The sequence below is a fragment of the Narcine bancroftii genome, chromosome 2 (genome assembly GCF_036971445.1).
Source record: "Narcine bancroftii isolate sNarBan1 chromosome 2, sNarBan1.hap1, whole genome shotgun sequence".
NCBI lineage: Eukaryota > Metazoa > Chordata > Chondrichthyes > Torpediniformes > Narcinidae > Narcine > Narcine bancroftii.
Window position 1 is genome coordinate 320,805,800 of NC_091470.1, and position 25,650 is coordinate 320,831,449.

A 25,650-nucleotide genomic window follows, 5' to 3' on the forward strand; every position below is an offset into this window, starting at 1 on the left:
TAATGTAATGAGTAATGGATGATGCAGACATGGCAAACCAAAGGGCCTGTGCTGTCCTGTTCTGCGAAACAATGAAGAAAAACATGACACATTCCACAATTGGATAGTATGTCCCAGGGATTTTCCTGATTGCTCATTTATGACTGTGACAGATTATTAGATCAATCCACACAGAAATGGCACAATTAACTGGGTTAAAAAAAAGTTTCATTTTTTTGAACAATTCCATGTTGGTTTTACAGCACCAAAGATGCAAAGTAAGTTTACTGATCCCCAATTTATGTAAAATAGACCTCTGCTGCCATCTTGAATACCACAAGTACTACAATTAGATATTATAATTACAAACTAATTTGAAGCCTAACCTTTTGAAAAAAATGTCATTCAGCCTATTTTAATTTCCAACCCACGACTTGGTTTTAAATATTGTAAGTCCAAGTATATTTTATATCTGTAGACTGCGGACCTGTGCCCATTGGGAATTTCATTTGAAGTTCTTCAAGCTCATTTAGTATAAGGAGCTGAAAGAGGAGCTTGTTCATCCCATTACATATTTAATTTATCTAACAGTCATGTTTGCTTCAGCAAAAGTCTTTGGCTGCACCGCAAGCTAAGACTGATTTACTCATCTTCTGCCATCAAAGGTCATCAAAGCAGCTGTTGTTAACACTGTGATGAGGAAAAACAATTAAAAGGACAGGAAAATTACCAGCATGTTGCTCTTGTAACAAAACTATTTTAAACTATTCGTTCTTATGCTCTATGACATAACATCAATGTAATTACAGATTTATCAACAGTAAACTATTACAGCTAATGATTTTCCATGTTACTTTTATGTCATAAACTGTTGGAATATAGGGGTTAATTAATCATAGAAAATATGTAGAATATATGCTTATGTACATGAATCCAGTACTAGGTAACAATTTAATATTTACCTCATGGTGAAGGGAAAGAGTAATGTAAGTAAGGGGCAGCCACAGTATGTAGCAAAGTTGGCTGATTACAGTAGGTTTAGAATTGCCTGCTCCCAAAATACAAAATACAAAAGAGAGAATATGTATGAAACAATTTAGTAGGAATGTTAAGGCAAAAGGTGGTGTTGATGAGCGGAGACGATAGTCAGACAAGAACAAAGAGAATCCTGACAGAGACAAAGAGAATGGAAACTAACTCAGTAAGAAGGCTAAGACAGAAGGAGGTGTTGAGTAGAATAGAAGAATATGGCCAGATGAGAACAAAGAAATAATTAGAAATATCTGGGGTATGAATTGATTTCTGATCAAAACAACAGGATATTCTGGCCTTGAGGATTAAGATGGGAGCTCTACACCCCAATATCTGCAGAGCAGGAAATTACTTGTGATAAATCTTATGCAAGAAATCTAGCAAAGAAAGCCAACTTTTGTTCTGTATGATAATGAAATCTAGCAAAGGAAGCCAACTTTTGTTCTGTATGATAAGGATGAGCTATATAAACTGTAGAGACTGGACAGTAGAGGTCAGTCTTGGGCAGGTGACCTATGAACTAACGACTGAACCAGAGCCCTGTTAAGCTTTATTCTTGTGCTGTGTAATAAACTGATTGTTGAACCGAATACCTTCTCCTATCACTTCATTTAACGAACACGCTGGACTCAGATGACACATAGACTAAATTAAGGGTAGGGTAAAACCAGAGTCCGACAATTCATGAAAATTAATGTTTATGAGTTTACCTCAATTTGATCTCAGTCACAACTAATTTAGTTACCTCACACTGGATGGCGGTAACTGCAGTATAATTGCCTTTGGGCCCAGCATTAAAAAAAGTTTTTCCCAATTCTCATAGATGATTCACCTTTGATAAGGCTGCTGTTTACATCCTAATTGTGCTTACACAAGCAGTTTGGTGAAACTGTGTCTACATAGGTCACTTACAACACATTAGTGTGGGTCTGAATCCAGCTCAGCCTATTTAAGTCCTCCACCGCTCTTCATTTACTTCAATTCTTCTCTCACCATCCTAGGTGTGGACTACCTGAACTCTGATCTTTCAATCTATGCAAACCTGAGTTTCCTGGTCTGCAGCCTATGTCCCAACATACAAGGAAGTATTTATTTACCACTCCCCTTCTTGCTAATTGAGAACAACTTTGAACCACTGAGCCTTGATTTTAAAATGCCATGCTTTATGTAAATCTTGTTGTTGCCTCATAATACTTCCTTCAGGTTTACAGCCTTCTATGATCTGTGCTTTACAAATTCTAGCCTTTTGTACATCTACGATTTCAATCGTACTAACATTGTCAACTGCCAAAACTTGAAGTTTTAGATTTCCTTCCTCGACCTCTCATTCATCCTTTAAATTTACTTTACAACATGTGGACATTTGTGGTTTGGTGTCAAATTTCACTTAAAAAAACCCCTTTAAATGTATTACTTATTTAATTAAATTAGATGTGTTATGTAAATGCATCTAATCACAGAAAGGTTGCAGCCATTCAGCCCATGCTTCTGTATCTCTGTGCAGAGATATGCATCTCCCCAACCTCCCAAACCTACAAATTCTTTCCTTTTGTTGCTCATCCTTCCATACTGAAAGCTACAAATAAATCTGCTTCTCAACATCCCATGACATTGCATTACAATCCCTAATCACCAGCTGTTTAAAAAATGTTTAAAAATGCATGAGGTAAGGCATGAGGACAATTGATTTTCCAGGTTATTTGTGAAAAGGTTGAATTTATAGGATGAAGACACAGCTGGCAAGACCACCATTTGTAGCCAACCCAAATTCAAGCTAGAGAACCACTTTCGAAGTCATCTACAACCAAACGCAGCTAGATCTGGAAATATCCAGGCCTGGGCTAATAGGTGGCAAGTAATATTCGTGCCTCACATATGCCAGGCAATAATGGTATCTAACAAGAAAAAAAAAACAGCCATAATCCCCTGACATTCAATGCTATCACTAAAACTGAATAAGCTGGGAATTGCCACCTTCTATATACACAATATGGCTACAGAAACAGGTCAGCGAGTAACACACTTTCTCAATCCCCCAAAGCCTGCCCAACATCTACAAGGGTCCACTCAGGAGTATGATGAAATATTATCCACTTCCTTGGATGAGTACAGCTTCAACATGACTTAAAGCAGCAATAGTTTATACCACCACAGAGTGCTGCAGAACAGACGGATCTGGGAAAACAGATAAATAATTCCTTGAAAATTGAGTCATAATTAGATAAGGTCAGAAATAATTGGTCTTCATAAATCAAAATTTTGAATATAGGAGTTGGGACTTAATGTTGAAGTTGTATAAGATATTGGTGAGGCTAAATTTGGAGTATTGTATGCACTTTTGGTCACCTAACTACAGGAAAGATTGAAAGAATGCAGATATAATTTATTAGGATGTTGCAGGGACTTGGGGAGCTGAGTTACAGAGAAAGGTTGAAAAGGCTAGGACTTTATTCCCTGGATCATCAGAGAATAAGGGGAGATTTAAAAGAGGTGTTCAAAATTATGAGGGATAAGTGCAAACAGGCTTTTCTCACTGAAGATTGGTGAGACAAGAATGAGGGGATATTGGTTAAGGATGAAAGGTGGAATGTTTAAGGGGAACATTAGGGATAATCTCTTCAATCAGAGGGTGGTGACAGTGTAGAATGAGCTGCCAGTGGAGATGGTAGATCCAGATTCGATTTTGACATTAAGGCACGCTGTGTTGTTATTCACCGAGGAGAATGATATGGAGGATGGTGATGGGGAGCAGAATGCTGATGTGTTAGGGAATTTTGAGATCAAGAAGTAGTGCTAGGTCTTTGAGGAGTATTAACATGGACAAGTTCCCAGGCCCTGATGGAATATGTCTCAGGATATTAAAAGGGGAAAGATCTCCAGGGCCTTGACAAAGATCTTTGCATCCTCACTAATAATAGGTGAGGTGCCAAGTGCTGGAGAAGACCTAATGTTCAAGAAGAGAAAAAAGGATAATCCAGAAATTTACAGGTTGGAGAAATTCACATCAGTGATAGGTGACCAGTGGTGTTCCACAGGGATCGATGTTAGAACCCTTGTTGTTTGAGATATTTATAAATGACTTGGATGAAAAATTAGTTGTGGACAGAGTAGAGGGCTATCAAAGAATACAAGTTATAGACCAGTTACAGATATGATAGATGGAGCTTAATCTGGACAGAGTGAGGTGTTGCATCTTGGGAGTCAAATGTAAGGAGAAGGTATATTATTATTGGTTGTCCTTCAGTTTGAAGATGACACATTGTTGTGCAGTTCATCTGTGGATGTGAAGGTGACTTTTTAGTCCCAGCCTAGAAGCGCAGAGTCTAGCGCAATGGGGGCACTTTTTGGAAGTCTGTTTCTGTAATAACTGTGGCTACTGCTTTGTGACACTGATCATGGGTTTTCATCAGTTTTTGTCAGCGCCTTTTTATCTTCAAAAATGGTGTAGGCTTCATAACACAGGATCTGTCAGCAGCTGCAGTTTCGAGTTCTCTTGGCAGGATGTCCCAGTAGCGTAAGGTTTCCTTCATAGTGTCTTTATAGCACTTGCGTGGACGACCATAGAGAAGCTGGCAAGGCCATACGGTGGTCGTCCATTCTGATGACGGCCCGCCCACCACATCTGGGCTCCGATGATCAGGGGCTCAATGCTGGTGGACTTTGCGTGGCCCAAGACCTCCAGGTTGGAGACACGGTCTTACCAATGGATTTCAAGGATGGACTGGAGAGAGGGCGCACATGTGGAATTTCTCCAGTTGTTTTTTTTGTAATGTCGGTACAGAGTCCAAGTCTCACATCCATATAGGAGAGAAGGTTATAGTAGGGGCATTACTCTTAAAAGTGATGGGCAGAGCGATCTGGGGGTTGAGGTCCAGAGATCCTTGAAATTGAAAATGCAAGAATGGTGATAAATGATATGATGTGCTTGTCTTCATTGTACAGGGCATTGAGCATAAATGTAAGAAAGTCATTGTGGAAAACCAGTGTTTTGTGTAACTGTCTGGTTAGGCACATCTATTGGCCGGTTGTATCTGTGCCCCCTCCCCACAGACTCCTGTATAAAGATGACTGTTCTACAGCCCCCTGCAGCTCAGTGCAGGACAACCAAACAGTATGGATGTGGTGGTGGTTTTAAGTGAATAAAAGCCTATTGGTTTCTCTACAATAGTCTTTCGAGTAATCGACGGTGCATCAATTTTATTCACTTAAAGTTTTTTTTACAATGGAGCAGATTCTCAAGACAGAAAAGCTGGAAATCGATCCTCAATTGCCTGAGGCACCCACCAACTTTGAGCTCTGGCTTGAAATATTCCTGCAGGCCTCCTCTACCAATTGTGTGGTCAGAGAACGACAAACTGCAAGTGCTGCACTCTCGAGTCAGCACCCTGGTGTACTCCATGATCAGGGATGCTACAATGTACATTCTCAAAGGACAGAAATCGCGTAAAATCGATGTCGTCTACACCAGACACCTACTAGTGACTCGAGAACAATGACCCGGTGAGTCCAATGGTGAATATCTTTGGGCCCTGCGAGCACTCAGCAGAGCCTGTGAATACTCCGCCGAGGAGTACACAGAGGACCTGATCTGGGATGCCTACATCACAGGGATCAGGTCAAAGAACTACAGAGCAAGATGAGCTCAGTCTGTGGAGAGCTGTTGAGCTGGCAGGTACACTGGAGGAGGCTCTCCAGAACATGAAGGTCTACTTGTCCAACATTGCAGCTGGCTAGTGGTTACCACGGGCACCACCATCTTGGGACATGCTGCCACCCCCTCACTCTGCTAATGACTCGACCACAGCAGCAGTGCTCTGTGACCACCTCCCGTCGCATTCGTCCAGCTCTGGTGGCAACCTGACCACAGCTGCAGTGCTAAGGGAGCACCCAAAATGTTACTTCTGCTGCCTGGAGAGGAAACACTGCCCAGTGAAGGATTTGACCTGCAGCAGCTGTGGAAAGAAGGGTCACTACATTAAAGTTTGCACGTTCAAACCCCCTCCTAGCAGCGCCGGGTGCAGATTGTGTGGGCTGCCATCACCCAAAGCCAGCAGAGCTATATGTGATCCATGGAGGCTGCCATCTTGGGCACCATCTTCAGGATCCAGCAGCACCACTTGCAGGCCCTGGCGGCCATCTATTTGGACACTGTTGCCACCATCCACAACAGTGATGTGCAGCAATCCGACACTGGCCTCCATCATGCTCGACCGGGACAGCCCACATCAACTCGCCAGGTCGATGATGGATATTCAGGTAAAACGGCTTATTCGATAGTGGAAGCATGGAGAGTTTCATTCACTCAGACACAGTGCGATGTTTTTCTCTCACAGTACCGCTGGTAAACCAGAAGGTCTCCTTGGCATCCAGGGTGCACATACCGGACGTCCGAGGCTTCTGTGCAGTGACTCTAATGGTGCGGGGTACTGAATATAAAGACTTTAGACTAATGAGAACGTCGCAGCTCTGCACTGCTGTACTGTTGGGACTGGATTTTCAGGGTCACCTTAAAAGTGTGATGATGGATTTTGATGGGCCCCAACCACCCCTCACTGAATGTAATCAGCAGTTTATGAATTGGCAACCCTACGACTCACCAAACACGACACGCGGGCTCTCCACACTCAAAATTCCCACCCTGTTGCTATTCGCCAACCTCACTCCCGATTGTAAATACATCGCCACCATAAGTAAGCAGTACAGTGCTAGGGAGAGGGCCTTCATCTGGGCAGAGGTACAGTGCTTACTCAAGGAGGGGGGTCACTGAAGCCAGCACCAGCCCTTGGAGAGCGCAGGTAGTAGTAGTAGTTCGGAACAGGGAAAAGAATAGGATGGTCATCAACTACAGTCATACCATCAACAGATACATGCAATTGGATGCATACCCCCTCCCACGTATCGCCGACATGATCAACCAAATGGCCCAGAATCAGGTCTTTTTGACCATTGACCTGAAATTGGCATATCATCAAATTCCTATCCGCCCAGTGGTCCGCCAGTACACGGCGTTCGAGGCAGACGGCTACCTCTATCACTTCTTGCAGGTCCCATTTAGTGTCATGAATAGCATATCGGTCTTCCAAAGGGAGATGAACCAGATGGTGGATCAGTACGAGTTGCAGGCTACCTTCCCGTACCTCTATAACATCATCATCACCTGCAGGACCATGACACTAATCTCCAAAAACTTCTCCTAAAAGTCTCCTAAACCTCTCATAATGAGACCGTGCATATTTCGCACAACCTGTCTGGCCATCCTTGGCCTGTGTCATGGAGAATGGCATCATCGGCCTGATCCCTGACTGTATGTGGCCACTCTTGGTGCTTCCCCTCCCACACAGCCTCAAGGCCCTGAAGAGGTGCCTTGGGTTCTTTTCTTTTATGCTCAGTGGGTCTCCAATTATGCTGACAAGGCCCCTCCCCATATCAAATCCACATCCTTCCCCCTGGTATCGGAGGCCCGTGCTGCCTTCAATCACATTAAGACAGATATCACTGTGGACGAATCCACCCCATTTCAGGTGGAAAGTGATGCATCAGACCGCCCTAGCAGCAACCCTTAACCAGGTAGGCTGGTCAATAGCCTTCTTTACACGTACCCTTCAGGGCCCCAAGATTCGGCTCTCCTCAGGTGAGAAAGAGGCCCAGGCCATTGTCGAGGCAGTGCGGCATAGGTACCATTACCTGCTGACAGTTGTGTTCATGTTTAACGATCAGCAGTGGGATAGGGAAACGATGAGCCACCAGACACCCTGTCCCAAGGGATCTGTGCTAGAACACAGATCAACCGACTGCAAAGCTTCCACAACGATCTCTGTCATCTTGGAGTTACCAGGTTTTTTCATTTTGTCAAAGTACACAACCTGCAATAGTTCATTGATGAGATCAGATCCATGACCAAGAACTGCCAGGTCTGCACTGAGTGCAAGCCGTACTTCTACCAGCCAGACAGGGCACAATTAATTAAAGCCACCCCCCCCCCCCCTTTGAGAGATTTGGTGTTGATTTTAAAGGACCCCTGCCCTTTACTGACCGCAATGCGTATTTTCTGAACATCATTGATGAATTCTTTGGCTTGGCTCCGCGGACGAAGATTTATGGAGGGGTATGTCCACGTCTGCTGCAGGCTCGTTGGTGACTGACAAGTCCGATGCGGGACAGGCAGGCACGGTTGAATAATCCATACACAAATGTGCACTTGACCCCAGCATCTACAGATTTTCCTGTTTAACTCCATGCAATCCTTGTGTTGAAGATAAATTATTTCAAGAATTCCAGAATTGTCACCCACCAATAAGGCCAGGATGGTGGACTTTTACAATGCAGCGCACCTATATGACTGCTATTTGGTTCGTCAAAGAGGCAGAAATTCTGATTTTAATGAAATGCTACTTAAGAAAAATTAGTGAGTTACTGCATCTCATTTTGTAGACTGTTTTACAAGTAAATAAAGGTTTCAAGGTCACTTTTACTGATTGAAGTTTCATATTTCAGATTTTCACCAAAAAAAATGAATTCAAGTTCTCAAAGTTCTGTATTGGGATCATGTTCCCTTGGATTATTTGTCCAGACCTTAGACAAAAATACAACCATTGTAAGAATAACTCATAAATTGACCCAATTGCCCAACCAACCTGAACAACATGGCCAAGTTCCCAATGGAATTATGAACATTTAGTAAAGGCAGTTTGATTGCCAATCAGGTCGTCCGCCAGTACTCACTGAACAGGCTGATGTATGAAGAGCACCCTCTTAGGCAGTTTCCTTTGTGCCCTACACCAGAAAGCTATCAACTCCTTCAGCAGAAGGAAGAAAGTTGACAGAAAACATTGTGAACACATCTTCCATTTTAAACAATTGCCCAACTCCACTGTTTTCTCAAGGCAAAATTATAATTGCCTACAGTAGAGCTCATCAATTTCAATCATAAGTCAGAGCAGCTTAGGTTTAACTGTGCTACCCCATTGCTAGGCCATCTGCCTTAAAAGCCAGACAGAACTGGTATGCAAGTTCACATTTTCAATACAATAGGATTTCTCCACACATACAGTTGAAAAACACACCAGTATCAGCATGGTGCTGGCAACAAGATTGCTGTTTAACTGCAGAAGTTAAGGCATATTAAAATGGAAGCTCATATCCCTTGAGGTAAGCTGACAAACTATTTGGAACTTTCACAGTACAAAGAAATCCTTCACAAACTTGAAACGCAATCTCATTAAAAAAAGTTAGCTGGTAAGCGCAATATCAATTCTCTCAGTGCTTCGCTCCTACTGAAGCAGTTTAATTTGAACAATCCCATATTTTTCTTGACATGAGTAATCTTTCATTAAATATTCCTTTTAATGGTGAAAGGAGGTTTAATTAAATGTGCTTTTCCAGAATTGCCTTCTCTATAAAGCTCAAATCTCATTTATCTATACATGAATGAAGTACAGCAATTTGAGTCGACGTTGATATTTTTAGTTCAAAGGTGACCCAAAAATAATCAAAGGAGCAACCTCCATCATTAAAAATACTCCTAGTTTTGTCACCATATTAAGAAAGCTCACTTCATTTTGCCCTTGACAAGATGATAGTAATAAATAGCAAACACTTTGGTCTTTCTTGATGGATTTGAAAGCCTTAATCTTACAAACAAATAATTTTCAACCCTTGCAGACGTGTCAGCATTCAAATCACAGCAGAGACACCAAGGTAGTTCAGAGCCTGAATAAAGAACCCAGATGAGATTTTAACAAGAGAGAGGCTCATTCCACCACTTTCTCCAGGATCCCTCACTAATGAAAACACTACACCAGGCTCCACTCAGTTCCTGTTATTACTGCATCCACAATTTGCTATAACATTTTAAACATGCCCTGAATGCATTCACTTTACATTCTACACTCATGTTTGAAATCTAAACAACTGGACTAGATCTGAAGCATTCATTTTAATTTCTATAGACTTAATTCCAGAAAATGTTTTAAATTATTCAATTAAAATATAACTATTCATACAAGTCTGCATGGATTAAACATTGCGTCCCCTGGTACATTTGAAATGCTTTCATCTCAAGAATAATTTTAATCACTGCTTACAATACACTAACAATTCTACAGTCTGAGTTCTAAGAATAATGATGATGTGGGCAAATATATCCTTATGGCTTTTGTCTTTCCCCCAATTATTACTGAGTTTTTCAATTTTCTTCCAAGAATACATTATAAAGGCACAATTTTAAAGCACCTGCAATTCATATATAAAACACGGCGACTTGCTAAAGTGTTTTATACTTTACAGTTACTGAACTATCAGGGAAATTTAAATTAGTTGTGAGAGAAGCCTCTTTGTGACTGTGGAACCAATATGTATTTGCTCATATACATTTTGTCCAAAAAGAGAACAGTATCTTCAACTGTTTTGAAAATTTTCCTTTAACAACTAAAGCCTTCACTGGTTTTTAATGAGTTAGAGCAGAATACACTGTCCAAATAGATCAAGGAAAATATCATTTTAGTTGACTTTAGGGCAGCAATCGATGAGAGATAATAGTTCCAGAAACCTGACTGTGAACATTTTAATGAAATGCATTCTGGAATAATACCCGAGAAGCAATAAAAATCACAACAAATATCTCCAAGCGTACCTTAGCAGTTCTGAAATTGAAAATTTGATCTTTACTTTCACATAAACTACAGGTGTTCAACAAATTTTTGCTGATTAACTTGCAACTTGATGACTTTAATGCCCACGTTGCTTGTTAGCTACCATTATTAGCAGAGCAGATATCGAAGTAATTCCAGTATTACACGCAAAGTTGCTGGAGTTTCTGACAAGTCTCTTAAATGTAAAAACATACTAGATTAAAATATTTTTCTGTTTACTCAAATTGATTTAAATTAGCATTAATATGCATCATCTCACTTCATTTAATAGCAGCCAACACAGACAAATTTGGTCAGCAAGGAGTAAATGTCAGGTATTCAAATAATTTCTAACATCAGTTTTTTTTTTGAAAATTCCAGTTTATTTTATTTTTTGAAAACTTTATAATTTTAGAATACATATATATATAAAAACAAACAAACAAAACCACTCCCCCCCCCACCCACAACAGACCCCTCAAGGGGAGCCAAAAAAATCACTTAATTACATACGCTACGTGATGTGTCAAACTTACAGTAAAAAATTTAAGATATTTCCAAACCCATAAATTTCAAATAAGGTGACCACATCTGAACAAAAAAAAGCAATTATGTAAATTATACATGATTTTCTCCATATAAATGCAGGATATTAACTCATTATGCCAACAAGCTATATTTAATTCCATATTATCTTTCCATGTAATCACAATACATTTCTGCGCTACCGCTAATGCCAAACAAACAAACGCCATCTGAAATTTGTCCAACCGTAAACCAGTAACTAAAGATACAGTATAACCAACAATGGTAATTTAATCTTTTTTTTAAATTTTTTTTTTCACACCATAAATCACATTAGCCATGATATACACTATTTCTTTTTCACACATATACAGTGACTTTTTCTCCCCCCCCCCTTTCCTCCCAAACCACCCCCCCACCCCCACTCTCATCCATTTTAGGTATACAATCTAGGTTGCATTAAGCCAGTCAGACAATGTTGTCATTCAACAAAATTACACCAGAAATTCTACTGAGTCCATTCTTTTCTTTCCTTCTCCTTCCATCAACTTAGGTAATGTTTGTCCCCGGTAGGTTTTCGCTATTGTATTTAATGTAAGGCTCCTATACTTGTTCGAATATTTCAATATTATTTCTTAACCTATATGTTATTTTTTCTAATGGAATACATTTATTCATTTGAATTTGGTAGTTTCTTCCTTTTAATTTGGTTATGTATTCCATTAATATTTAAAGACATATAGTTCAGCGTAGCCCTTTTATATTTTGTTTATCTTCTCTTTCCGTTTTTCCATCATTACCTTTCCTCCTTTTCCATTTCTGTTTTCTTATTTTCAACTCTTTATAAGACAACATTCCTACAACATCCAACATTTTCCTTATTCTCCTATTTCTATCTTATTTATCCCCAATCTCCCCTTCACCTCCTGAGTTGTCCTTTATCCCTTGTCGGACAACCACATCTCCCCTCTCCATTTGGATTTGCGAATCCACTCGCAAGCGTCAACTGATTTTGCAGTGACCGCTATTTCCCCCCACCCCGCCTCCCCCAGAAAAGATTTCACTTTTCATATGTCACAAAGGTCACTCTTTTAATTCCCTCCTTATTCTCTCTATTCCATTACCTTCCCTTATTAATTCTTGTCTATACTATCTATATTTTCCTCTAAGTACAGATACATTCATGTATGCTCATTGTCTCTATTCACTCTTATACCTCTTTACCCACATACATATCAATCGTGATCATTTTTACTCTCATTACCCGTCTTCATCCCTCAGTCTATTTTTGTCTTTACCCACATACATATCAATCGTGATCATTTTAACTCTCATTACCCGTCTTCCTCCCTCAGTCTATTTTTGTAATTGTTCTGCAAATTTTCGTGCTTCTTCTGGATCCGAGAATAGTCTGTTTTGTTGTCCTGGAATAAATATTTTCAATACCGCTGGATGCTTTAGTATAAATTTATACCCTTTCTTCCATAAAATCGCCTTTGCTGTATTGAACTCTTTTCTCTTCTTTAGAAGTTCAAAACTTATATCTGGATAAATGAAGATTTTTTGCCCTTTATACTCCAGTGGTTTGTTGCCCTCTCTTACTTTTTCCATTGTCTTCTCCAGTACCTTTTCTCTTGTAGTATATCTTAGGAATTTTACTACAATAGATCTTGGTTTTTGTTGTGGTTGTGGTTTAGAGGCCAATACTCTATGTGCCCTTTCTATTTCCAATTCTTGCTGTAGTTCTGGACATCCTAGGGTCTTAGGGATCCACTCTTTTATAAACTCCCTCATATTCTTGCCTTCTTCATCTTCCTTAAGGCCCACTATCTTTATGTTATTTCTTCTGTTATGGTTTTCCATTGTATCTATTTTTTGAGCTAGTAGTTCTTGTGTCTCTTTAGTTTTTTTATTAGATTTCTCCAATTTCTTTTTTAAGTCTTCTACCTCCATTTCTGCTGCTACTGCCCGCTCTTCCATCTTGTCCATTTTTTTTCCCATTTCTGTTAAGGTCATCTCCATTTTATTTATTTTCTCTTCTGTGTTGTTTATTCTTTTTCTTAAATCCTTAAATTCCTGTGTTTGTCATTCTTTAAATGACTCCATGTATCCTTTAATAAGAGCAAGTATATCCTTTACCTTGCCTTTCTTTTCTTCTTCTATTTCACCATACTCTTCCTCTTCTTCCTCTGGGTTGACCATCTGTTGTTTCTTTGTTGCCCTTTCCTCCTCTTCTTTCTTGTTTCTATTGTCTTCTGTGGTCTCTTCTTGCTGCAGGTGTTCTGCAGCTGTCGTTGCCGGCTGTGGAGATCGACTCCCCAGCTGGTCCCCCCTCCCGTCGGTGTTTTTTTTTTTTCATTCGCATCGCGCATGCGCGAAGTATCGCGCATGCGCGGTTGCGCACTTTTACTCGGCTCTGCGAGCCATTTTTGTAGTCCATTATTTACCGACCTGAGGGAGCGGGTTTCTCTCTCCGCAGCGGGCCTCTTCGGACAGGTAAAGCCTTCACCTTTTTCCTCCTTTGTCTTCTCTTCCTCTCTTCTTACCGTTGCTTTCGATTTTTCTTTTTTTGTCGCCATCTTCTTTCCACCTTTATACTCACTTTTCTGCAACTTTTATTTCTGTGCCTTTGTGTTTTCTCTTGTTTTTCCCGACTTTTCTGGAGAGGGCTGGAGTTCACCGTCCGGCCACTACTCCATCACGTGACTCCTTTCTAACATCAGTTTCAGCTAACCTCCTAGTTTATAGTTTAAATCTCACATGAATTTCACACTCAGTAGCCCCAAACTGATGGCAGCCAACATACTGAAGGACCCATTCCACTCTGGGCATACTCCCTTCTCCACTCGTTCCCCCCCCCCCCCACCTTCCCCCACCAGACTCAGTGAGAAATCATGCAGCAACAGTATTTTTTCCCTGTAGCCATCAAACTCCTGAAGGAACCCCACAAGAGAACTTTCATGCTGCCCTTGCTATGAACTATTTGATCTTTCTCATTGCAACTCTGTAATTGCACTTTTACTTTGTATGGCTGTATGCATGATAGAGTTGACATGCTAGACTGCTTGTGGACGAACCTTCCTCAATCTACCAGGTATAATATGGCAATAAATGAACTTGAACTTAATTGAACCTGCATCATATTGTTCAGAAGAAGTGAGTGAAACTTGAGTCTGCATTTAACTGTGCCTGATCTGCAAGCGACTAATGCTAGCTCAGGACCTCTTTGAAAGAGTAAATATATTTATTCATATCAATGTTATCTTATTATGAGTAAAACCATCCACAACCATATCAATGAAGGAAAATAAACTGAACTTAACCTGAAACAGTTTAGGTTTTTCAAGTTTATGATTTACCTAATGCTATATTTGATCTGCTAGCAACCATCCAATAGCATTCTGTCAACAATGTATAGTGTAGTGATATGTGGCAGCCAATTGTACCTCATAATAATGCATTACATGGGCTTTCTGGACATTATAAAACTCTCTGCTCTCCTTCAAGATCCTACCATCCCCTGAACTATCTGCTTGGGTCTGACTTCTCATCCCACCTCACTTTCAGCTCAAATGGCAGTTTGGAATTATCCACACAGATCATGAGGAAGCTGACCCTATACGATTCTAACCCAGAGAAAAGAGAGCAAAGTTGACACCATCACAAATTATGCTTGTTTTAGAAGTAGCATATATACAACCTTGCAACAAAGAGGTGCCAATGGGAATGTTTTCTGGAATGTTGTCGCAGCTGTAGATAGAATGCAGGAACTCTGGTGTACAGTCGTTTTCATCATTGATATGCATTACTACCTGGAAAATAAAATCAGCAAACAATGGAAGTCTGAAACCAAGTTGGGTAATTTAGAATTCTGTCAAATATGGCCAATTATTTGTTCTGACCAAGTGTCTTTGGACTGAAAATTTTAGTTCTTTTTCTCCCACAGATGACCCATTGAATTTTTGCACTATTTTCGGCTTTCACTAATAATTTGTTTCCATTGGTTCATTGCCGCAACAAATCAACAATGAAACATTGGTTAAAAGGAGATGCCTTTTAATCCAGCCTGGATTGATTGTGGAGTGGAAGGGGAGGAAGGTGAGGGTAAGATGGTTAAAAAAAACAATGGGAATGCTGGTTGAACAGCATGGAGCATTCAACTGCATGCACAAGTTTGTGTGTAGGAAAGGAAATTTAAACAGTGATCTTTGGAATATTATTCAAGATTCTTTTATTGTCATGTAATAAAACAGAAAATGTAATATTTCATGAAATTTCATTTAGTCTACAGTAAGGCAGACAAAGATTCGCTATCAGCAGAAAATGCCCTTATAATCAGAGACAGAGAAGCAAAAGAGTGTCTCCCAAGAGTCACCGAGTATCTATGGATTCGCCTCCAGTGCTTCCACAGCCTCTGCAGTCACACAGCCATCGGTCCAAACCATCGACAATCTGAGCTCCAGATGGAATGAAGATGAACACAGCATTAACATGTGATGAATGAGCTAGCATTCTTAAAGGTAGTTCACTCACATGCAGCACATTTCAGGAAGAAGCATGTCTTTGTACCAGCAAGGGCTCTTACCAGTAAATGCTTCAGATGGTGGAAATGAATCAATAATAATTGGACTAGTATTATAGATCCAATTTTATCAAGCTCCCAAATGAGCCCAAGAAAAGCGTCCTTTCTTAAACCATGTTCTGCTGCCCACAATTTGCATCATTGTTAAGGTGACTGGTAAATCAATGGGACATTTCATTTAACTTTAATGGGTTACCTAAAGTTTGCTCAAGTTTCTTTTCAACTGTGAAATTACTGTTCCACTGTGAAGTTTTAACTACTGTTATACATTTCCTCCACTGAGTTTAAATGAAGATTAATGAAATATTTTGTTCTTTGGGGGTCAAGAAAGAGCATGAGTGGTTATCCTGGTTCCATAAATGAATTCTGGCCACAATCAGCCCCTCCATCCTGACCACTTTTTTTTAACCACAATTTACTCCTGAAACCTTGTGGGAAATAATTGGCATGGAGTAACTTTCATTTGCTGCAAACTTCCACCCTGAACTCACATTCACTTGGTCCATCTCTAGCAGCACAGTCCCTTTCCTCGATCTTTCTGTCTCCATCTCAGAAGACAAACTCTCAACAGATATCTTCTACAACCCCACTAACTCCCACAGCTACACCTCTCCCCACTCTGTCCCCTGTAAAGATTCCATTCCAGTCTCTCAATTCCTCCATCTCTGTTGCATCTGCACCCAGGATGAGGACTTCCATGGCAGATCATCAGAAATGTTCTCCTTCTTAAAACTAGGTGGTTTTCCCTCTACCACAATCAACTCATCACATACCTTCATATCCTCCATTACCCACACTTCTACTCTGGCCCTCTCCAACGCCACATGCAAAAAGGACAGGATTCCTCGTCCTCACCAACCACCCCACCAGTCTCTACATCCAACACATCCTCCTCCACCATTTCAACTACCTACTATGTGATCTTACCAAGGGACACATATTCCCCTCTCCTCCCCTCTGCTGCCTGCACAGACTGCTCCCTCCATGATTTACTTGTCCACTCCTCCTTTCCCACCAATTATCCCTTTGAGACCTACCCCTGTGACCACAGGAAATGCTCCACTTTGCCCAGACTTCCCCCCTCAGAACCACCCGGTGATGCAACATTTCACTTGTGAATTTGCAGGGCTCATCTACTGCAACTGGATCTCCTGTGGTGGTCTCCTCTACATTAAAGAGATTGGACATAGACTAGGAGATCACTTTGTTGAGCACCTCAGCTTTGTCTGCGGCAATAGCATGGATCTCCTCGTGGCCACCTATTTCAATTTCCCATTGCACTCCCTTACTGACATGTCTCTCCATGGTCTCATGCATTGCCAGACTGAGACCACCCGCAAATTGGAAGAACAACATCTCATCTTCCAACTAGGCACCCTCCGACCAGATGGCATTAATATCGACTTCTCTGGCTTTCATTAAACCACCCCCCCTCCCCCCAATTATCCTTCTGCTGCCTTACCTCAGCTCTGTCTCTCCCTTTCGCACTAACATGATAAACTCTTACCTCATCCCTTGTCATATCCAATTAACACCTTTTGTTGGTCTGGATTCCTCCCCCACTGTCTGAATTCTGAGACTTTCTGAGATTTCCTGCTTCTGGCTCATTCTGCTTATTCCTTGAAGAAGGGCTCAGACCCGAAAGATCAGCAATGTGTCTTTGCTTTTATGGACTCTGAAAAGGCCGGCTGAGTTGCTCCAGTGTTTTGGTGTTTTTACTACAATCACACCATGTGCAGACTTTGGTGTTTCAGCTTGTTTAGCTACATTATCCTGATGAAGCACAAGGACCTTTCAGGATGGTTCTCAGATGTCTTTCTCAAAGCTCATTAACAGAATGGTGTATAGTTTAAAATATTTACAAATTTAGAGAGTAATGTGTCTCATAGATGAATGCAGTATTGGATCTATGTCAGTGACCATACAGTGCTATTTCTTGCATGGGATGGGACTGCAGAAGTAGGATGACACATATATTTCTTTCCCAAATTCACCATATATTTACTCCTTCTTAACTTATATGCAGAAGTGGAGTAAATAACAAAGGAATGAAAAAAAAAATCAGAAAATGAATATATTGGAGAATGCTGTAGGATTCATTGTGGGATTAGTCGGGCACTTTCAAAGAGGCAATAAATACAACGATTTTTCCAGGTTGTAGACCCAAAAAACAAAGAACTCTGTGAAGGTTGTCCAAAAAAATTGATCCTATTTATTTTTTTAAATCACAAGCATACGACTTTAAACTTTACAACAACATAGCATACTACATTCATGTGTCTCTCTGTTACTACATTCATGTGTCTCTCTGTTACTACATTCATGTGTCTCTATGTTGCTACATTCATATGTCTCCATGTTGCTACATTCATATGTCTCCATGTTGCTACATTCATGTGTCTCTATGTTGCTACATTCATATGTCTCCATGTTGCTACATTCATATGTCTCCATGTTGCTACATTCATGTGTCTCTATGTTGCTACATTCATATGTCTCCATGTTGCTACATTCATATGTCTCCATGTTGCTACATTCATGTGTCTCCATGTTGCTACATTCATATGTCTCCATGTTGCTACATTCATGTGTCTCCATGTTGCTACATTCATATGTCTCTATGTTCCACACAAACTATTTCATTTATCACATGACATCAACTTTCCTTTAGAACGTTGAACAGAAACAGCCCCTTCCATCAGTGATCTCAGCGCTGACCATGTTGCCTCATTAAACTATTATCATTTGCCTGCACACGATCTGGCTGCTCCTGTTTAAATGCCACTAAGATTATGCGATTGCATCTGTCTCCACCACCCCCCTCTTCACACTTTCTCCCCATACCATATAAATTACAAACAACAGAGCCCCTAGGACTGATCCCTATGGAAAGTCACTGGTCACAGATGTCCAGTCAGAGAAATATCCTTCCCTCACTACCATACTCTTCTATGGCTAAATCAATTTTGAATTCAGTTTATCAAGTTACAAGATTAGCCTACATGAAAGACCTTATTAAATGCCAGACTAAAATTTATCTAGGTAAAATCCACTACCCTGCACTCACTCATCAGGTTCAAAGATCATAATAAAGTTCATAATACATGACCTGCTCTGCACAAAGTCACGTTGACTGTCCAAAATAATCCAGTGCTTTTCCAAATATGAGTAAATCCCAAGTAATCCACTCAAACAGCTTTCTTACCCCTGATAATTTGCAAGATTATCCATGTTCATTTAGAACATTGCCCACTTTCTTTGACTTTAGGTATACATTCCTTTTTCTTTCCCTCTCTCTAGTTCCTATTGAAGAACCATAAAACATTACAGCACAGAAACAGGCCCTTCAGCCCATTTAGTCCATGCTGAATGATTTATTTTACCTGCACCTGCCTCATACGCCTCCCATCCATTTAACCTATCCAATCTTCCCTTAAATGTTGAAATCAAACATGCAACCACCACCTCCACTGGAAGCTCATTCCACACTCTCACCACCTTCTGAGTGAAGGATGAGGCCTTTAATCATTTCACCTTTCATCCTTAACCAATGTCCTCCAGTTCTTGTTTCATCCAACCTCAGTAAAAAAGACCTGCTTGCATTTACCCTATTTATATCCCTCAAAATTTTAAACACCCCTATCAAATTTCCCTTCATTCTCTGCCTCTCCAGGGAATAAAGTCCTAACCTATTCAACCTTTCATCATAACTCAACTACTCAAGTCCTGGCAACATCCTTGTAAATTCTCTCAGAATTCTTTCAATTGTATTAATATCTTTCTTGCAGGAAGTTGACCAAAATTGCATTTGATACTCCAAATTTAGTCTCACCAATGTCTTATCATACTTCACCATATCCATAAGACTGTAAGATATAGGAGACAAAGAAGACCATTTGGCTCAATGTGTCTGCTTTGCTCTTCCATCATGAGCTGATCCATTCTCCCACTCAGGCCCACTCCCCTACCTTCTCCCCATAACCCCTGATTTCCTGACCATTCAGATACCCATTAATGTCTGTTTTAAATAGCCCAACATCTCAGCCTCCTCGTGTATTTGCAAATTCCACAAATTTACTACTCTCTGGCTAAAGAAATTCTTCAGCAACTCTGTTCTAAGCAGAAGCCTTTCAATCCTTAAGTTGTGCCTTCCTTTCCTAGACTCTTCCACCATGGGAAACAAACTATCTACATTTATTCTGTCCATGCCTTTCAACATTCAAAATTTTTCAGTGAGATCCCCCTCATTCTCCTGAATTCCAAGATCTACAGGCCAAGAGCTGTCAAACACTCCTTATATTATAATCATTTCATTCTCAGAATCATCCCTGTGAACTTCCTCTGAAGCCTTTCTTCAATGAGGAGACCAAATCTTCTCACAATACTCAAGTAAAGACTCAACAGTGCAGTATAAAGCCTCAACATCACATCCCTGCTCTTATTTTCTATTCCTCTTGAAATGATTTCTGTATTGCATCTGCCTTCTTCACCACTGGCTAAACCTGCAAGTTTACCTTCAGACTATCCTGCACGAGGACTTCAAGGTCCCTTTCCATCTGGGAATTTTCAATTTTCTTCCCATTTAGAAAATAGTCTCCTCGTTTATTTTTTCTACAAAAGTGCATGACCATTCACTTTCTGACATTGCATTCCATTTGCCACTTTACTGCCTATTCTCCAAATCTGTCCAAATTCTTCTGCAGCCTCCCTGTTTCCTCAACACTATCTGCTCCTCCATTTACCTTAATGTCATCTGCAAACTTGGCCACAAAGCCATTCATTCCATAATCTATAGCATTACTATACAGGTACATCATAAAAAAGAAGTGGCCCCATCACTGACCCTTGTGGAACACCACGAGCAAACTGTTAGCTACTCAGAATGTGATCCCTGTATTCTGACTAACTGGTTTATCATTTCTTTTCTGCTGCCTCCCTCCTTCCCTTCTTGAATAGTGGGGTGATATTTGCAATTTTCCAATCCTCCAGGACCATACTAGGATCTACTGATTCCTGAATGATCATTATCAATGTTTCCACAACCTCTAGTGCTACTTCTTTCAGACCCCAAGGGTATAATCTATCAGGTCCAGGGAACTTATCCATCCTCAGCTTTCTAAGCACTTTCTCCCTTGAAATAGTAACTGCACTCACTTCCTTCCCTGATACCCTTCAACACCTGGAAAACTGCTATTGTTTTCCATGGGCAAGACTGGTGCAAAATATACATTTAGTTCCTCTGCTATCTCCTTGTCTCCCATTATTATTTCTCCAGCTTCATTTTAACCATATAACAATTTATAGTACAGAAACAGGCCATATCAGCCCTTCTATCCGCACCGATTTATGTGAAACTCCACTAGTTCCTCCTACCCACTCCCATGCCCATAACCCTCCAACCCCCTATCATCTATGTATTCATCTAGCCTCCTCTTAAATGACAGTTCATTCTAGTCATTCTCTATCTACTCTCACCTCTTTTTTACTCTTTATATACTTGAAGAAGATTTTTGTATCCTCTTTAATATTAGTCTCTAGCCTACATTCATACTTCATCTTTTTCATCTTTATGACTTTTTAGTATCCTTCTGCAAGCTTTGAAAAACCTCCCAATCCACTATCTACCCACTAATTTTTGCTCCCTTGTATGCCCTTTTTGCTTTTACATTAGCTTTGACTTCCCTTGTCAGCCACAGTTGTGACATTTTTCCATTTGAAAAATTTCCTCTTTTTTTCGTTGTACTTATCCTGCATCTTTATGCTGTGTTCATCTAAATACAAAATCTTTAGCCCTATAGTTGTTACTTTTTTTGACTGTGTCTCTGTTGTGTTGCAACTCATCCCCTTGGCTGCAATTTTGGCCTATCTGCATATTCTTCCACACAAACTCCCGACCATCTGTCTTTACTTGGGTGCCAATCTCCTTTTCCTCTGTCTCTTCACTTTGGTTCCCACCCCACTGTCAATCTAGTTTAAACATCTCCATCAAAATTAGAAAACCTCCTGCCAGGATTTTGGTTTCCCTTCAGTTCAGGTGAAATCTGTCCCATTTGTACAGCTCACTCCCTTTCCCCAAAGAAGGTTCCAATGATCCAAGAACTTGAAACCCTGTTCTCTCTGCCATCTATCAAGCCACTCATTTGTCTACACTGTCTTCTTGTTCTGACCTTCCCAAGCTCATGGCACCGGGAGTAATCCAGAGAAGAAGAATTGGAGGTCCTGCTCTTCAGACTCTTTTCTAACTCCCTAAACTTACTTTGAAGGACTTCGACTCCACTTCTGCCTATGTTAGTGGTACTAATATGTACCATGATCTCTGGCAGAGACATTCTGGACCCGAACACCCAGCAGGCAACACACTATCATCGAGTCTTTTTTACGGTCTCTTTTTCTCCTTGTTGTTCCCTTGACTAATGAGTCCTCTGTGACCATCACTTGATCTGACTTCACCCTTTCCTTCTGTGACTCAGAGCCGACCATCGTGCTATTGGTCAAGGTGCAGCCTTACCCAGAGGGGTATATTTGTTGCTGAGGGGAAGCCACAGGGGTACCTTGAGGTGATTGCCTGCCTTCTTTTCCTCTCCTAAATGTCGACCAGATACCTTCCTCCTAGCTGTGATTGCATCCCTGTAACTCCTGTCTATCACCCCTTCAGCCTCCCGAATGATCCGGAGTTCATCAAACTCCAGCTCCAATTCCCTATCAGTTTTAAAGGAGCTGCAGCTGGATGTACTTCTCACAGATGAGGTCATCAGGGATACTTTTGGCTTCTCTGACTATCCACATTCTGCAAGAGGAGCAATCCCCTGCCTTGGCTGTCATTCCTCCATCTTTGAAAAGAGGAAAAAAGTGAGAAAAACCTGTCCTTTCCTTACCTCAGCTCCTGGACCACTACCTCAGCCTTTGCTTGCTGAAGCCTCAAGGTTCCTACTCCTACACTGGGCCTCTCAAACCAAAGCTTCATATTCCAAATCAGAATCAGAATTTATCGTCATGAGCATGTAACAAAATTTGTTGTTTTGCGGCAGCATTGCAGTGTAAATAATGTAGAAAAAAGAGAAAGTGAGGTAGTGTCTGTGGTTCGTTTTCCATTTAGAAATCTGATGGTGGAGGGGAAGAAGCTGTCCTTATGTCATTAGGTGACTGTTTTCAGGCTCCTGTACCTTTGTCCTGATGGCAGCAGCATGTTGCCATCAGAGGTTGTGGCCAGAGTAGTGAGGGTCTTTGTGAAGGGAGGCCGCTTCCTTAAGACACCGCCTGTTGTAGATGTCCTCAATGGAGTGATAAATTGTGCCCTTGATGTCACTGGCTGAGTTAAAAACTCCCTGGATTTTTTTTTCCTGTCCTGTGCATTGGCACAGATTCCCACTCCTACACTGGATTTCTTGAGCCAAAGTCTCAAATTCCCACTCCTACAGTGGACTATTCTACATTTGCTGCTCCACTTGTGCTTCCCTTCCTTTTAATAGCTATCGCTAATTAGGCAATGGAGAAATTTAAACAAACACCTACCTATTGTGGTGCTTTTTAAATGCTCTTCCTCTCATTGACCATCCCACTCTTACAGAGCTCAGCCTATGCGCCTGGGCAATGCTCATTCAGCACGGGATCCTGTGATATTCATTTGCTTGGGATGCAGCTCAACAAACACCTTTGCTCCTCTTTCCCAGATATCGTAGGCAGAACTATTACTGAAGTGGATGAATGACCATATCATTCCCAGCATAGCCACCTGGATGGCAGTGTAGTGTGGCACTGACACTCCTGCAGTGCAAGAAGGAACTCACAAGGAGTTTTTCTCTTTGATGGGTGCAAAATTTCATTAACATGGTTAAATCGAACTCTGTAAGTGCCTGGAATAGGCTGCCTGGGGTGATGGTGGAAGCAGATATGATAGCAGCAATTAAGAGACTTTTAGATAGACATATAAATACATAGGGAGTGGAGGGATAGGGATAATGTGCACAAGAGATTTAGTTTAATTTTGACATTGTGTTTGCTGCAGACATTGTGAGCCAAAGACCCTGTTCCTCTGCTGAACTGTTCTATGTTCTATAGCCCTCAGAATACTTCCGTATCTCTCTCTCTTTCTTTCCTGATTTCCCTCAATTTCCCCCAATTTCCCTCTCCAGTCTTATTCCATGACTGTGGGTCATAATGACCTCAAGTGCAGGCTCCCAATTGATAGAGACTGTTCGCAAGAATCCAGCTGGTCTATCCATCTAGCAATTAGACACTTGTGAATAATGTACAGTAGCTGACAGCCAGTGAAAGAAAGAATTCAACAGTGGTGGTGGTTGTATTGCTGATAAATTTGGCAGCCTCCCTATCTTATCTGGGTACTTCAGGTGAGAGAGACAACTTTACTCACAACGGTGAGTTTTGAATGATTTTGAAGTTTACTCTATGAAACCTCATGATGATTGGTCAGTGGATGAATGCACTCGGTGTTGCATTAAACATTGAATGCCTCAGGCTCAATATAATAAGTTCTACAGTCTCCACCAGGATGGAAGCAGTGCTACTACTGCCTTCGAGTTAGGGAAAAGACAATTAAACTTATCTCCTAATTGCTATAAGAACATATGGATGGACTTTAGAATAGTTGAATCATTTGATAATTGTTAATGAGCCAAGTGCTTTTACTTGTTTTGGTACTATTAAAGTTACACAAGTATCAGATCCAAGAATCTTATATGCCTGCCTCTGATGAGGTCAATATTGCCTATTCTTCTCTATTGATGTATTGATCTACTCTCACCCATGGACCATGAAGAAAAACACATTGCCTGAGTTGGTGAAGAATTATCCTATGAAACAGCATGTCAGATTTGGAAGAGAAAGAGATCATGCCATTAAAGATTTTTTAAAATAACATTAGAATGCAGGCATGAAATTCTCCTGCCATCTGCTTTGCCAAAATGCTCATTCAAACTGCTCAAGGACAGATCTCAAATCAATACTACATTGCAAATTTTTAAACTCTGCCATGCCCCAGCAAGGAACTTTTTTCAGTGCTACTCCTCCTCTCCAGAAGCATGATGAAAGCTCCTGTTATACATAAATAGATAAGCTCATATTTGCTATGGGATTGGTGCAGCATCTGCTCTGAAAAACTTCCCCCAGGGATTCAAAATTGATCAGAGATCAATTCACAAAATTCACTTTTGAGCAACATTCACATATCCTGATTGAAAATGAAATAGTCCTCACACTCTTGTACGGTATGACTTTTACGAATGTATATTGCTAATAATTAAGAAACAAGCCAATTTCTATTTAATGTTTCAAATATCTTGTTCAATTCATTTTTTTAGAGCATGCCTCATTCCAGAATGTCTTTTGGCCATTCAAGTTAACTGTTAATTTATAATCTTGTTACATTGTCTTGGTTACAGATGCTCTTTACAATATATTGGTATGGGTGGGAGAGAAGAAGGGTAAAACATTTAGCCAAATGACCAATCACCTCTGAAACACATTCATCCATTGTCTGTTTCCTTGAAGCATAAAAGACTAATGAAACATTAAAAATGTACTCTTCTATGTTCTTGTAACATCTGTGAGATTATACCCGTGTATAGTTCAAAGAAGTCACCTTCAATGTTTAGGGAAACACTGAGCAGAATTGAAAAAAATTGAAAGGTTCACATGATCAAATAAAATATGACCATGTTCAGAATTCATTTTGCTCTTTCTTATCTACTAAATTAAATCTCTCACAGAGAAAAGAGCCTGAATCAAAATCAATCCAAAAAAATTTTTTAAAAAAGATGCTTCAGCCTGCATGACAAATAATTTCATTAAAATCAGCTCAAAAGGACTCAGCAATCCAGTCCAAGCTGGAGTATTACACTGCACGGTTTCTGGCACTTTCATGTGTGGATTCCACAGATGGTGTCA

The 25,650-nt window shown here is 40.5% G+C and overlaps 1 protein-coding gene across 2 annotated transcripts in view; it reads right to left on the reverse strand.

Annotated features, from left to right (window-relative positions):
• The window catches only part of LOC138755588 (neural-cadherin), a 283,392-nt gene that overhangs the window by 121,071 nt on the left and 136,671 nt on the right, over positions 1-25,650 (reverse strand). Inside the window, exons 1-2 of one of the 2 annotated variants that reach the window (XM_069921841.1) lie at positions 22,004-22,150; positions 14,866-14,977 (exon numbers count right to left, since the gene is read on the reverse strand). In XM_069921841.1, the coding sequence (XP_069777942.1) occupies positions 14,866-14,971 (106 nt within the window). In that variant the 5' untranslated portion in view covers positions 14,972-14,977; positions 22,004-22,150. Of the gene's footprint in view, positions 1-14,865; positions 14,978-22,003; positions 22,151-25,650 lie in introns of those variants that run through there. The other variant, XM_069921840.1, reaches the window with a different exon arrangement.